The sequence below is a fragment of the Narcine bancroftii genome, chromosome 1 (assembly GCF_036971445.1).
Source record: "Narcine bancroftii isolate sNarBan1 chromosome 1, sNarBan1.hap1, whole genome shotgun sequence".
Classification (NCBI taxonomy): domain Eukaryota; kingdom Metazoa; phylum Chordata; class Chondrichthyes; order Torpediniformes; family Narcinidae; genus Narcine; species Narcine bancroftii.
The window spans coordinates 201,993,373-202,008,813 of NC_091469.1; the positions used below are offsets into that span (position 1 = coordinate 201,993,373).

The 15,441-nt window shown below is 37.7% G+C and overlaps 1 protein-coding gene across 9 annotated transcripts in view; it reads left to right on the forward strand.

The window, feature by feature from the left end:
- The window catches only part of scai (suppressor of cancer cell invasion), a 134,682-nt gene extending 119,448 nt beyond the window's left edge, over positions 1-15,234 (forward strand). For all 9 annotated transcript variants that reach the window (XM_069888337.1, XM_069888333.1, XM_069888342.1 and 6 more), the window contains 4 exons: positions 8,678-8,750; positions 9,932-10,105; positions 10,847-10,947; positions 12,877-15,234. In XM_069888337.1, coding sequence (XP_069744438.1) covers positions 8,678-8,750; positions 9,932-10,105; positions 10,847-10,947; positions 12,877-13,023 — 495 coding nt within the window. In that variant the 3' untranslated portion in view covers positions 13,024-15,234. The remainder of the gene's footprint in view (positions 1-8,677; positions 8,751-9,931; positions 10,106-10,846; positions 10,948-12,876) is intronic.
- The last annotated feature ends 207 nt before the right edge of the window (positions 15,235-15,441 follow it).

Genomic DNA, 15,441 nt, shown 5'->3' on the forward strand with positions numbered 1-15,441 from the left:
ATCAGAATGTGATTTAATTTTGTTGCAGACTATGGAGTGACATTGAAGAGTAGATTTAGACAAGATAATTTGTACAGCAAAATATGCACAAACCATTTTGGAAGAACAAATAACCTGCTTGTGCACTCTCATCTTTGCTTCTCTATCTGCTTCTTATAAACAGTGTAGTGAAGAATTTTCAGATGGATGCCATCTTGTGATTTCAAACCAATTGAATTTGTGACCCTTCAGCAACTTTTACTTTCCTTGTTGTCAGCTGTGAGTTTTGGTATGCAATTCAGTCAGATTATAACAAAACAAAGAACTTTGGGAACTTTGGAGCTGAATCATCACTTCTGCCTTCCCCTCCTCTGTCCTTCCACCAATCTGGAGAGGATCAATTCAATATGCAAAGTGAAGACGGAATGAGTCACAACCCTTTTGTGGTGTATTCATCTTGTGGGTGTATTTCAATTGCAAATAAAAACCCTTGAGCTTTGAGTGGATGTGCAGTAGATTTCCTCAACTTGATCTCAGTTATAGATTCACCAAGATGTCAAGCAGGGAAACAGCCCTTTAGCCCAACTCAAATGCCCATCTAAGATGACTTATTTTTAATCTGACCTATTGAATATAACCCTCTGTTTTTATTTGCCCAATTATAAACTCTGGCCTTCTATTCAGAATTTGTCTGTACTTTAATGTGCAACACGAATTACAGTGCAACTGCATTGTGATGTACTAATTAGATTGATATATAGGATAAACTTGGGAAAATTTACTTCCGAAATGTGTTGATAAGGGTCTTGACTTCTAATTCCTTTTTGTAAATGAAATTTGAAAAGCCCTCCGATTGCAGTGCACAGCTATGCTCCAAGGTGCTTTGGTACACAGGTCAACAGTAAATCAAACAACATCACCCAGGAAAGTTGCTGCTTAGATTCAAATTGTGCTACTTGATAGTCAAGAGAAATGTGTCAAAGAAACGTGAAGGTTGTTTTTTTTTACATTCACAATATAATTTAAAGACTCATATAAAAGTAAGGCATCAGGGGAGGCCATTTGGTCTGTAGAGACAATACGAGCAAAGCCCATTGTATTCGGAATATGTGTTGAACTTCTGTGAAACATGTCTTCAATTTCACGGCATATTTTAAATCATGAGTGCGTGTTTTGCAGTTATAGTTTGTAAATCAGTTAATATCATTTGATAATTATTCTGTGAAGGCTGCTATTTGTGATGAATAGATCTTAATTAGATGCTGATCTAAATTGTGGGCTTAAGGCACTTTCAGGTGGCCAAAATACCCCGATATAAAGCTGTATATTATACCCCTATGTGGTTGTCGGGAGGCCACCTGAAAACGCAGGAGGCGCCTGCGAGGTGCACTTTGTAATCTTCCTCCAGGAGGGATAATCGCTGGAGTACTGAAGTCCCCCTAGGCACCTGAATGCAGCAGCCTGAAAATGGCTGCTAAGGGGATGACAATCAGCTGGCGAGCACCTGACAGCCCCCTGCCCCGTGGCACGGGACATCAGAGCAAACGTGGCTGGCACGGGACGCTCAGCTCTGGGGCAACTGGCGCGGGCTGTCAGGGCTGGGGTGGCCGGCACGGGCTGTCCCAACCCTGACAGCCTGCACTGGCCACCCCAGCCCTGACAGCCCGCGCCAGCCGCCCAGCCCTGACAGCCCGCGCCGGCTGCCCCAGTGCTGACGGCCTGAAGGGACAGGAGCAGGAGTGCACTCCGAGGCGCCTCCCGTGCAGCTGTCCCTTTCAGATGGTCAGCACTGCCACCTGAACGACCATTCCACAGGTCTGAATCCACTTCTGCAGGCGCATTCTTGGCAGAGAATGCACCTGAAAGCGGCTTTAGACTGCTTCTCTCCAATCCCTATTTTTACAAGTGACTTTATAAAAAAAATCTTTTGTCCGTGTTAGATATTATTTAAATGTGGGCTTTTATTCTTCAAAGCATGCTTTAGTTTTTCCCAAAGAACTGTTCAGTGACCTTAAAATAGCATGTGCTATCTAAAATTAATTCTGGGCTAGGTAGCCTGAGAACTAATTAATTCTGACTTTACAGAATTTAGTTATTGCAGAATTTAATTCTGTATGAAATTTAAATGAAAATGAACAATGTATCACCATTATGTTAAAAACACACAATGCTAAAGAGAGTCAGCAGGTCCAACAGTGTTCTTTGTGCAGCAAAGGGAGAGATACATAACTGATGTTTCAAAGTTTGAGAAAATATTGGTGATGTTTGATCTGCTGAGTCTCTCCAGCATTGTGTGTTTTTACTTAAACCATGGTGTCCACAGAATTCTGTTTTACCTATCACCGTTACGGGATTCTTCGTAGTTTTCTACATTGTAGGTTTAAAAAGTATTTGAATACCTGATGCCATTCAATTGTAAAATCTTAAAGCCCATAAATGGTTATATGGTTAATTGCATTTCAGAATATAGAAAGAACAAATGTGCTTTATTCTTGTCTGAGGTGCTTTTGATTAACATTAAAGTCAATATCTGATTTATGTAGTGATTTTTATGTATTTTGTGACTGCTGTTTCAAAGATTTATATCCCAATGTAATTAGTCAAGGTGCATTCAAAAAAAAGTCATTCCCTGGATAAGGGCATCGCAGAAAAGGCTAGTAGTAATTGTGCAATACCAATTACTATTAAACGGAGTAATTTGACAGTCTGCTATATATGGCAATTAAGGGTCATATACGTTACTGTGGTTGCGCAGTCACGAAGGCTAGAGTCGCTAAAGATTTCAGTTATTAATCTCCTCTTTACAACAAACTAGTCATTCTGTTGTCACAATGATTGACCCGAGCTTTTGATTCCAGAGATTATTTACCTACACGAATTTAAATATTTCAATCACCACAATGGAATTTAAATATCATTCCATATCTTTAGTGAATTCCTTTGGGTAATTTAGTCATGTAACTTGCTTATTAGCTTCTCTCTTGACTTTTATCTCTCTGATCTTAGCACATTTCGAAAACTATTCATTGCACATCCCATGTATTCTGATATCTATGCTACAGTATTGAAAGCACCTGCTGCTGGTCCTTAACTGTTATCATAATCTTTCTCATGCAAATACAAAAACGTCACCAAAAAATGCATTTTCTCTGACCATCTGTTTGCGTCTCTTCAGAAAAATGCCATCACTTTTTTTTTCTGAACTTGCAAAATGTCAAAAGTTTGTAAAATAAGTACTTTTTCTTCACCCATCCACTGTATGTATTGAGCACTTAATGTGAATGATTGTGAGGCAAGTTGTAGAGTAAAAATATAAAATGTTTCTCAACACAGCTTTTAAAATGCTTGCCTTATTCGTAAATTTTACATAAATGCTGATTTCTGGGTAATCTGGCCTTTTGTTCATCTCCATATGTTTGCTTCATTTAAATCTTTTTCAATATTTTATTGAATTTTATATAAAGCGCATACATCCATAAAGGAATGATGCATAAAATTTATACAAACTGTAACAGAGCAGACAAGCATGATATGGCAGAGAAAAAAAATATTTCTCTTGTGGAACAATATTATTCATAGTTAAATTGGAGAAAAAAAGGAAAAGAGAAAAAATATATAATTAATGAATCTAAACCCCAAACCATTCCTCAGCTGCATGGCAATATAGAAAAAAAACTGCCAGTAGAAATAAAAAAGAAATGCATAATCACAAGAATCGCAAAGAATTTGATTAAGATTCCCATTAGAGGCTGTCAAAATAATTCAGAAAAGAAACCCAAAGATTGGGCAAGTTTAAATTCGAGCCACTTATGGAACATCTTATTTTCTCCAAGGCTAAATATGACATCATATTATATAACCATTGATTATGAGTGGGTGAACAGCATCTTTCCATCTGATCAAAATAACTAGTCTTACATGACATTGAAATGAAGTCAATTTCACTACCCTCTGTTCCACCATCCCAAACAAGGCTATCAACGGGTCTGGTGCTAGGTTAACATTAATAATTATTGATACAAGTGTCTAACCTTTTATCCAGGATTGTCAGGACAGGACACCTGCTGCTATTTGGAATCTCCTGGATTTCGGAATAATTTTGATTTCTGTCCCTTAAGCCCGCCTGAGTCGCGTTGCCATCTCTCTCTCTCTCTCTCTCTCTCCCTCTCTCTCTCCCTCCGTCCCCCCACTGTACCAGCACTAGGAGAAAGGTTCCTCTGCGCTGGTACAGTGGTTTCAGCTGTAAGGGGGATTATGGGTAGCAACCACAACCATTGAGCCGCCGCTGAGCTAACTGGAAGCGCCGCATCACTGGACGGGTAGCAATATAGTCGATTCAGAGGTGCTTATAAAGTAGCAGAATGTCACATGTAAGTTGTGCTAGGGTTGCGACTGGTCAAGTTTGGTGTCAAACTGCATCTTTGATGAGCAGATTTCATCTACTGAAAAAAGTGCCGGTTTTTGCAATTTCAGATGAAAGGTTAGGCACCTGTAAAGTACGAAAGACTTCTTCTCAATACTTGGAAAGGGTTGTACAATTATGAATTAATGATTAATCCTCATTCTTACATCTGTCACAGGAAGAGCTAATATTAGGGTAAATACTAGCTAATTTAACTTTAGACATATAAGCTCTATGCTTAACTTTGAATTGTAACAGTGAGTGATGGGCACAAAGAGAAGATATATTAACCAACTCAAAAATAGAGTACCAAGAATCAACAGAAATAGAAATATGGAGGTCCTGCTCCCATACCTTTTTAACTTATCTAATGAAACTTGCCTTGATTTCAGTAGGACATCATATACAATAACTGTTAACCTTTTCTGTGTTGAAAAATTGTAAATTGTTTCTACTCATAACATAACATAATTCAAAACCTGTGAGAATTTGAAAGATTGAGAATAGAGAAAGTCCCTAATCTGCAAATATCTAAAAAAGTGAGAATTTGATCAATTAAATTTAAAAGAAAGTCGCTCATCTTTGTAGCAAGATTATTATCAATAAATAAACCATAAAAACATTTAATACCTAATGCTTCATTTAAATCTAATTGTGGGGGAAAAATTTGAACCATTAAAATTTAGTTATGTGGTCCAAGTGTTGTGTTCCACCACATTGTGCCATCTAGTGGACTTATGAAAACCTGCAGAATCAGAATTAGGATTTGTTGTCATGAAATTTGGTGTTTTGTGGCAGCATCACAGTGAAAACATATATATTATAATTGTCTTATACGACATTACTATATAAAATAATAATAATAATATTAGAGCACGAAAAGTAAGGCAGTTGTTTTGGTTCATTGATTATTCAGGAATCTGAAGGCAGCGGGGAAGAAGCTTCCCTTGTGTTCTTCTGGTGAAGATTCCCTTAATGTAGGGTAGTAAATTCCAGGATTTGATCCCAGTGACAATAAAGGAATGCTGTTTTCCATATACAGGTCAAAATGTTGTCTGGCCAGAGGGGAAAATTGTATTAGTGTTCCCATTTAGTGCGGTGGTTCTACTGTGCTGCAACTGTCATGGTAGCCTTGGTGAATACTTAGTAGCATTGTTAGACTACGATTAATGGTTGTTAGAAATGCAAAACATGGAACCATTGGCAAAAACCTGTGAGGAAGGGGAAAACCATTCTCAATCAGTACAATTGCAGAGACCTTTACAGAAAACAAACCGAGATTGAAACATAAAATATTTATTTGTTAGAAATAGCAGAAAATAAAGTGGGGACAAAATAATGGAATTAAGAGAGTTAAAACAGTTTAAAGTTTTTTTTAAAAATACATTCCCCAACAATAATTAAAATCTAAAAGAATGAGTCTATGTTTGTTTTAAAAAAAATTGCTAGAGAGGTTCTATGATTGTAATGAACTTTTACACCAAACCTAGTGTTTTGTCTATTCAGATACTGAGTTTCCGGCCAACAGATCAGTGGACCAAAGCTTGTTGTTATTTCTAACCTGATTCGTAGTTTCACTTCATTTGGCTCCCAAAATGATTAGGCTGTGTGCCTCTTCCCTATTGGTCTGTATTCCTCTCCCTCTCAATGCCCACCCCCCACCCTTTTTATTGAGGTGTCTGCCTGTTTTTTTTCTTATCCTCAATGAAGGGCCCAGGACTGAAATGTTGGTTACCCTTTACTTCCTATTGGTTGCTGTGTGACCTGCTCAGTTTCTCCCCACACATTTGTGACTCCAGCATGTACAGATTTTCTTGTTTAACTCCAATATTATGTTACAGTAATGTTTCTGATTAACCAAAAACCAATCAACCGAAATTCCGAAAATCCAGAAGTATTTTCGGGCATAGCATGATATTCCAATTTGAAAAAAAATGTTGAAAAAAAAATTACCCACCATGCTCAAGTGGGGCTACAGGGAGTCACCTTTACAAAAGAGACATTTGTCCACAGGTTACACATTGAAGGAAAGGAGAGCACTGATTATTTATTCATAAATTGTCATTTTTTGCCATGAGTTCCTGCAGCTTTGTGATAAATTGCAATATGGCATTCTCAGAATTTGAATTTAATATCACACTCTCACCCCACTCTCCTGCTTGAGCCGTGCTCTCTCCCCATTCCCTGCCAGAGCGCATTGCCACTCTCTCCTCGAGCTTACACTGTCAAATATCCCCTCAGTGGGGTTGCTGAAATTCTGCTGGAGGACAATCTACCACTTACAGGTGAGATGAGACCTCTGGCTCCCAGATAGGAGCGGGAACCTCGGGCTCCAGGGCAGAATTGGCGACGACTGTGGAGAGGTGTCGGGGATTGACGACAGCTGATGCAAGTATTCTCCTGAAGCTACTGGGCTGCTTTAGAGAAAATTCCCGAATATCCAAAAAATCTGCTTAAGTGAGATAGGTCCGGTCTCAAGCATTTCAGATAATTAGAAACGTATTGTATTTTGTTTATGGATTACATTGGCTCTTAGATATCAAAATAGGATTTATTAGTAGAAGTTTTCTGGGGTTGTCGGAGAAGGAGTTTAGCTCCAATTTCAATAATTGTAAATTTTGCTTTGTGAATGTACAGTACATTTCAATATAATTATTCACACAAGAGAATTCATAGGCACTTTTCAAACAAAAGCAGATACACGACTGATGACCAAAAGCTTGGACAAAATGTTGTAGAAAAAGAAGAGAAAGATGGATGTATTTGGGGAAGGAATTCCTGAATTTCATTCTTTACAGCCTTGATTAATTGGTGTAACACAAATTTCAAAGCAATGTTTTCTGAAGAAATGGGTTTAAAGCTTGATGATTAATTCAAGTGGCAATTTTGAGTGGATGTTGCCAAGATGCATTTAAAAGGGATTCTGTTCAGAGACAGAGGTCAAATTAAAGCAATAAACCTTAATAGGCTATTTCATGCCAGGCCTCTGCCTGGAGGCTAGTTACAGGCGCGTAGGGAAAACTTAAAACTTACGTTTCAGACAGTAGCCCTAAAAGGCTGCTCCAGCGTTGCATTCACATTCACAGTGTTTTGCCAGAACAGTTCCAGCTCTGTGGGGGATTGGGTAGGGAAGACAGTATTGCTCTGCTGTGTTTTGAGCTGCAGAGTACGGCCCCAGTGGCTGAAGCAGCCCAGTGAGGCTGTCACAGCCTGCACCGGCTGCCTCCTGACAGCCCCACTGCCCTGACGGCTCCTACCCACCACCCCTGCCTTGAGGGCTTCATGGAGGGAGAGGAGTCAGTGGAGAGATGGGTTGCGGGCTGATGGTGTCATCACCCTGTCATCAAGCCAAGCGGCGGAGCGCAGGGCTCTGCCAATTATCCTTCCACGAGAAGGTATGGTTTTGGTGCCTCAGAGCCAGCGACGGCGCATTCAGAAAGGTACGTCTTTTGGCGTAAGGGTGGAGAGACTCCGCCTTTACAGTCGGGCATTTTCCTTGCTTAAAAGGGTCTAATGAAAGAACAGTGGAAAGTTGGGTGGGGGGTGGGGTTAGCATTGGATGACGGGCAATTAATGCACAAGCTATTGTGCTAACTCTGGCCACTTAACATTCATAATGAGGTTGATTAGCTCCTGTAAAAGGTGTGGACCTTGAGGAGAAAAAAATCTTTGTACTTCACACCAGAGGACTCTCCAGTTTGAACACATGCATTTTTTTTCTAAGAATAAAAAATTGTCATCTTGTTGTTCTTTGTAAAGCGTACATGTTCATTGACTGTGTGTCTTTTTCTTAAAGTATTATTCACTTTTTTGTACCTATCTTAAATGGGCATGACACACAGCACAAAGCAGCTAAACTTCACAAATAAAAGCACTGCAAAACAGTTGAGAAATTACTAAAAATATTTCCAGAGAATGAGGAAGAAAAAAGACAATACACTTGACTTGGACTATCAGAAAGACTAAGAACAACTAACTAAATTTGTGGGGCTGAGAAGTATGAGGCTGATCTACCTTGGGAGAAAGAATGTGATTAAAGCATAATGGGTGATTATATAATTTTAAGTGGTCTTAATTTGAGGATTTCATGTGAAAGCCTTGACTATTGAACATATTGCCTTTTAACCATATTGGATATCACTCATTAGTCTTGGTGTTAATTGAGAAACTGCAAAATAATAAATATGAAGAGATCAAATAAAATTGCTATTATTTTATAAATGCTATTTCCTTGCTCATTAAATGTTAGTTCTGTGCAATTTCACGTTAGTTTCTCATTTGCTTTTTGTGTTTCAGAATTTTATCAACTTGTTTGGCCAGCCTTTAGTTTGCCTACTTTCTCCAACAGCATATCCCAAAGGTTTACAAGGTACGAACTCAAAAATTATTGAAAATTACTACTTCATTATTATGCCGTTTAGATATTGCACGTGGTTATTAGTGCAGAACAGTACTATTTTACTCCTTCCTCAAACACAGAACAGGCCCTGTAACCAGTGAGATTGGACTGTGATCCAAAGAACTTTTCTAACCTTAAATAGACATTACACACATCTGCACTTAGCATGGGGGGGGAGGGGAATTAAGTAAGTTGATAGTAATAAGTTAAATTCTGTTGTCTTATTCAATTATAATTAAAAACTACTTTTATTTTAAAAAAATACAGAACAGGCCCTTTGGCCCATCATCCATGCTGACCAAATTGGCATTCTGGGCTTGACCCATTTGCCTGCCTTTGGCCCATACCCTTCATATATCTGTCTAAATGCCCTTTTAACATTAAAATCATACATGCTTCTATTAGCTTCCTCTAGCAGCTCCTTCCCAGTAAGGACTACTCTGTGAGTTCCCCCTTAGTCCCTCAAATCTCTCCCTTCTCTTAAACCTATGCCCACTAGTTCTAGAGCTCTCTACTCTAGGGGGAAAAAGACAGAACTTTGACCTTTACCTGCATTCAACTTAACATATCATATACCCTTTGAATACTTTTCTAAAGCCACCCCACTGCTAGGGAATATAGTCTCAACTATCCATCCTCTGTCTACAACTAAAATCCTGGTATCTTGAGGGATATGAATTATACCAAAATCCTGTGAAACATTTACTGTTTGGTATTATCAGCATGTTAACTTCTTTTAATGGTGAAATGGAGATTTGTGATTGCTTGGGTTATGCAGGATGGTAATGAGGCGGAAAAGATTACTGATGTGATGTTACAAAAATCACGAATTCATTGTTTTTCCAAGAAATGGGATTTGTGATGATCAGAATCACCCTGCAATACTATGTTAAATGGGATATTTTTCACCTGACATTGTTACTTTGTAATTTGGATATATTTAAATAATTGAGGAACTTGTTTGGCAACTAACTTATTGTAGAAAAGCAGAATAAACCTGTAAACAGAGGATAATACTGCATCGTACTCACATTTTAATTGTTCAAACTCAGCGAATTTATTTCTTGTGTCTGGCCATGGTAGTGTTAAGAGTTCATGGAATTTTTTTTTCCTTTTAAGAAAATTTTGGTAAATTTGCATTCTTTTTGCAGATCAAACTCAACGGGGCAGTCTTTTCACCCTTTTTCTGTATAATCCCTTGATGGCATTTCTCTTTATGTGTCGACTCACAAGTATGAGAAAAGGATTGTGGGATAAATGTCAGGAATATCTTCTTAAGATTTATCGAGACATAGCTCATCTACTGACTAAATCCCGGACAGTGGGTAAGTTGCAATCTGATATTTTATGATCAAATGGAGACATGATTGTAAAGGGAATTATTTTCAGCATAAAGGTTCAGTGGTATAATATAGCTTTCCACTTGATTGAAAAGAGCAATTCATTAAAAAGGAGCCTACACTTTCCTTCCCCCCAAAAAAACAGACAAGGTATTTGATACATTAAGAGCCATCTTCTCTATTGTAATAACTGAGGTAAATGTTATATTTTCCAAAAATCTCCTAATAATTGCACATTGGTGTACATTGAATGTGTTCTTTAGATGTAAATGAAGTTGGTGAATGATACATGTAGCCTAGCTGCACAATCACTAATCTCTTCACAAAGAATGCTGACCTCTCTGTTGCAGTCTCTAATTTGATATTAAATCTCTTGTTGCATCACAATGTTTTTCCACAAGGCTGCAGTAACAAGGGTTAGTGTCAAAGGATTATGCATTTATAAAATGAACCCTGTTTCATGACTACAAAATTATTGGAAAGGATAAAACTGCAGCAATGAGCTGTATTAACCACTCACAGTCATACTAAGGTCCTGTTTGTATCTTCTATCAAGTATTAGTTGTTACAGAAAGTTAGCTACAATCCTATTAAATGGCAGCCCAGGCACAAAAGGGCTAATATACTATTCTTGTTTCTGTTTTTCCGGTTCTTGTAATCCAGTGTTGAACAGTGGACTGATCATTACTAATTGCCAATTCAGGGTCATTTATTTTTAAATTCCAGATCAAGCATTTCTTCAGTTTTTTGGTGATGATTTTCTTCGGTTATTGTTGACCCGGTTTGTTCTCTGCTCTGCATCCATGAGGCTACACAAAATGTTTAGGGTAAGATTTTTTTTTATCTTAACTTCAGGAGTACATCAATTGATAATTTAAAATTTTTCAGATATATCTTCTATAAAATATATGAATTTCACAATCATGAGGTCAGCGTCAGGATAGGGTCTGATGTTTTCTGCAATTTGCCACTCCACCAATATTCATTCAAGATTCCATTGTTGTCATGTACACAAAAATATTTTCCTTGGTTGGCCACTAATTCAAGTTTACTATCAAGACAGGAAAGAGAAGCAAAAGGGAGTCCCTTCAGAGACATCGAGTATTCATGGATCCAGCCATCTCTGATGCTGCCGCCTCCTGCGGCCCTGTAGCCGCATGGCCTCTTGTTTGGTCCAGCGGTAAGCCTGAGCTCCAGGCATACGTCACCCTCCTCAGTCCCTGATTCCAAACTCCTGGAGGGTTAGGAAGCACACAAGGCCTTTAGAGATCCTACTCACTTTGTGTCTCCTGTGCTACTGGCAAAGCTGATATTTAATATTCATCCATAATTGCCCTTGGGGCTGGTAAGCTGCCTTGAATTACTGCACCTCTGGAAACAATGCACTTGTAATGAGAGTTCCAGTGACATTGAAAGATTGGGCAATGTAATGGAAACAACAGATTGATAAAAGAAGACTTTGGCTACCTTGGAGAAACTTCTTCCACTGAGAGGTCCTCACCAGTTGTCCTTCTTCCCCCACCTTGTATTATCAGCAATCCGTGCAGTAAGTGGAAGCACTGGTTATGGCCTTGAGATGCTGAAACCATATCATTCTTATAATCTTGTGGACGTTTATTGGTGACTCAAGATTATGATAGGCATAGATGATTTGCCCAGTTTTATCCAACATATATCTGAGGAAGAAAAAAAATTAGTGGATATTATCGTTATTGAATGAAGATCTACCGGGACCAATGCTTGAAGAGGGCGCACAAAATCAGTGAACCGGTGCGGACTCGAAAGGCCAACATGGCCTGTTTCCGCTCCGTAAATGGTTATATGGTTATATGGTTTATATGAGTGGACAGCCAGCACCTTTTTCCTGGGATGACAGTAGCAAACACCAGAGGACATATGTAGAAGGTGAGGGCAGGAAAGCTTGGGGGGGATGTCAGGGGAAAGTTTTTTTAAAAAACACAGTCAGCAGTGGGTGCCTGAAATGTACTGTCAAGGGTGGAGGTGGAGGCTGCTACAATAGGGACATTTAAAAGACTTAGACTGGTACATGGATGCAAGAAAAATAAAGGGTTATGGGTGTAAGATGGGGAATGTTTCGATTGTTGAGTAGGTTTATATAGGTCGGCACAACATCGTGGGCTGAAGGGCTGGTACTGTGTTAATCGGTTTGATATAAAAATAAATCACTTTTGTTTCTCGAACATTGACATTCTTTGCAATAAAATAACAGACTGAGATCAGATGGGCATTAGATTGGAAATTCAAATAAGTTATTTACGCAGGCGAATCTTTCTCACAGTGTATGATCTGCTTCACACCCCAAAAGTGTTTATTTTCATGGTCTTGTCAGCAGCAATTTACTGTACATTGCTTCCATATCAAACTGCTAATAGTTTGCATCTGAGTCTTAACTTTAAATAGTAATTGCTGCTGCCCCTTTTGCTCCAGTGTTGCCCAAGATGTTGGATCTCTTGCTTTTTCCCCATTATTTTTCTTCAGTTTTGTGTTCAGTATTGAATGCATTTAAACTTCATGATTTTATCAGGCCTGTTATCTTAATATTTTTCACTTTGGATCTTAGCTATTTCTCCTTTTGTTTGAATCTATTTTAGTTGTGAAATTAAATCTTTTATTGATAAACTTGACAATGTTGTCTTGAATGTGTTATGATATGGGGAGCTCAAGGTGAATTATTAAATCCTATATTCTTTGCACAGCTACTTATTCTACTACTTTTATCCCTTATCAATTCCAAGGAAACTCGCAATTATCCAGAAACGTACCCGCAGTTGCAGAAAGAAGATAGTGTGGAGAATCCTATTATCCAGAATCACATTCTAGAACTGGCTTCCATTTTGGACGTTCGAAATCTTTTCCTGGAAAAGACCACTGATGACTATTAGAAGATTGAAAACAATTAAGGTTTTACTTTGAATCCACTGCTTCTGAAGAAGACTGTTTTCTCTGTGTTTGTGTAGGATAACTGAAGCACTTCATTTTCAAAATTATTTTTAGGTACAAAAAAAAACTCAGACTCCTTTATCTGTGGAATTATGTTGTTCCAATCGTTGATGCTTGTTCCATAGTCAGAGTGAAGTAGCAGTGTTGTGAATAAAACATTAACACGGCAGGACACAAGTATAAAGATGATTTATAAACAAGTAGCTAAAAGGGCATTTACAACAAAAGCAATAGAAGCTTTTTGACTCATTCTGTGTAACAGAGAAACACCCAGATGTTAAGGGTGTAATTTTAAGAGTTTTATAAATGATCTCTTGGCAGCAAATGTGTATAAAATATATCTATATATATAAATCGAGGAATTGCCTGTGACATTGTGTTGCATTTTGTGTATTCAAGTTAATTGTGTACTAGTTTTGGTCTTATTTGTTCAGGCCTTTCATAGTTTTTGGCAGAATTATGGGGATCCAGCACACCTCCTGTATTTTACTGCAGTTTGATACAATGTGGCCTGGAACACTCTATAAGGTTGTGTACTGAGCGATGACAAGTATACTAAGACTATTGAACCACAGCCACCAGGAGATATTCATAATAAAATCCAGAAGATTAAGGTAGGATTGTGTCTGCATCCATATTTCTCAATGGAATTGCTACTAAATGCTGTGGCATAATACCTGATCTAATTCAATGCAATATAATTTAGAATCCAAGTTGAGTATCACACAAATCGGCCCTTCTGCCCACCAATTAGTTGGAAACTGGTTTATATGCAAACTACACTAATCCCATCAACTCCCACAGGTTCCACCACTCACGCACTAGGAGCAATTTACAGTGGCCAGTTCACCTACTAACCCACCCATCTTTGAATATCCAAGGAACTTCAGCACCCCAGGAAACCCACACAGTCACGGGGGTGGGGGAACCTTACAAACTTCACATAGACAACACCTGAAATCGGGATCGAATCCAAATCATGAGCTTATTTCTATGGGTGCATACAAAATGTTCATTTCCTTTTGTAGCAAAGTATCATTTTATGCAACAAAAAGATGAACTTAATATTTCCCATGTATTTCCTCTTGAAAGATAAACTGTTTTTGTTGTAAAATTACTGGCAACTCTAATTTAATGTTGTTGTGTGCCTGAAAGACGTAAAAATTAGCTGAAAAGTGTGTGTTCTCAGCACAATAGCCATAAGGGTACACAAGGTTTATGGTTGTTAGAAATGTGCTGCATGACGACCTTTTCTTTTAGCCATATGACGCTGCTACATTTTTATATGCAGATACTTGAAGTTTTTCTTGTGTAAATGCTTTGATATTAGTATCTTTGCCAAATATACTTTCTGTATTTGCATTATGTAAAGGAAGTAAAAATTTCCTGTGATAGATTTTGATTAAACTATGACAAACAACAAGACTATTAAAGATGCATTTTATGCTAATTATCACATTTTTTTAGCATCATGTTACTTTGTTCATTTACTTGTCATTCTGTTTAGAAGCAACTTTTAACTTGTATTGTGTGAAATTTAGTGACTATTAAATCACCTTGTAGAATCTGGTTTAATATGCTTTTGGTCCAATATTCTGTCACTTGAATTTTGTATTGTTAAACTGTAAATGTATTTTGGCTGAAATATAATTTTAAAATGAGTAAAACAAGAAGGCAGCTGAATTTGTGTTCTTACTGGCCAAATGAAACAAGAGGACATTGCAGTATTGACAATGTTTTCTGCTTCTAAAATCCTAAAAGTGGCAAAAAATTAATATGTATATAAATGCAGCAAGAACATTGTTTAAAGTTGTTTTTAAATGAAAGTTTTTTGTGAATTGTGTTGTATTCACTTGGTGCGGCTGAGTTCTGAGCTGCATCTTATCAACATGTGCATGTATTTGATTTAAATTTGTGATCTTTTGCTACTATCTTGAAGCAAAAAAAAATTGCAAGATGAAAGCAGAGTTCTATACTTTTAGTTATATTTAAAGAATAAACTGATAGCGCATACTGGAGAGAATGGTCTCACTGTCTGCATATTATGTCTTGTGATTAAAGTAGTTTAACTGTTGTATATTTTCATTTCTATTGTGTGTTTGTAATGTGTATTCTCAATGCTCTCAATGTGGCACAATAAAACCATTTCTAAAGCAGTGTTAACTTTTTATATGTTAAAGGACATTTCTCTGCACATTGTCGATGTTGGTGCTGAATATTAAAATGGAAATGCAGTCTTAAAATCATTTTAGTACTGAAAGTAGCTAAAATGTCTGGTCAGTGTTGCAGATAACCTGTTAGACTGCTTGGAGCAGAACCCAGGTATTTTGTGACAAATAAACTTAAAACTGACTTCATCA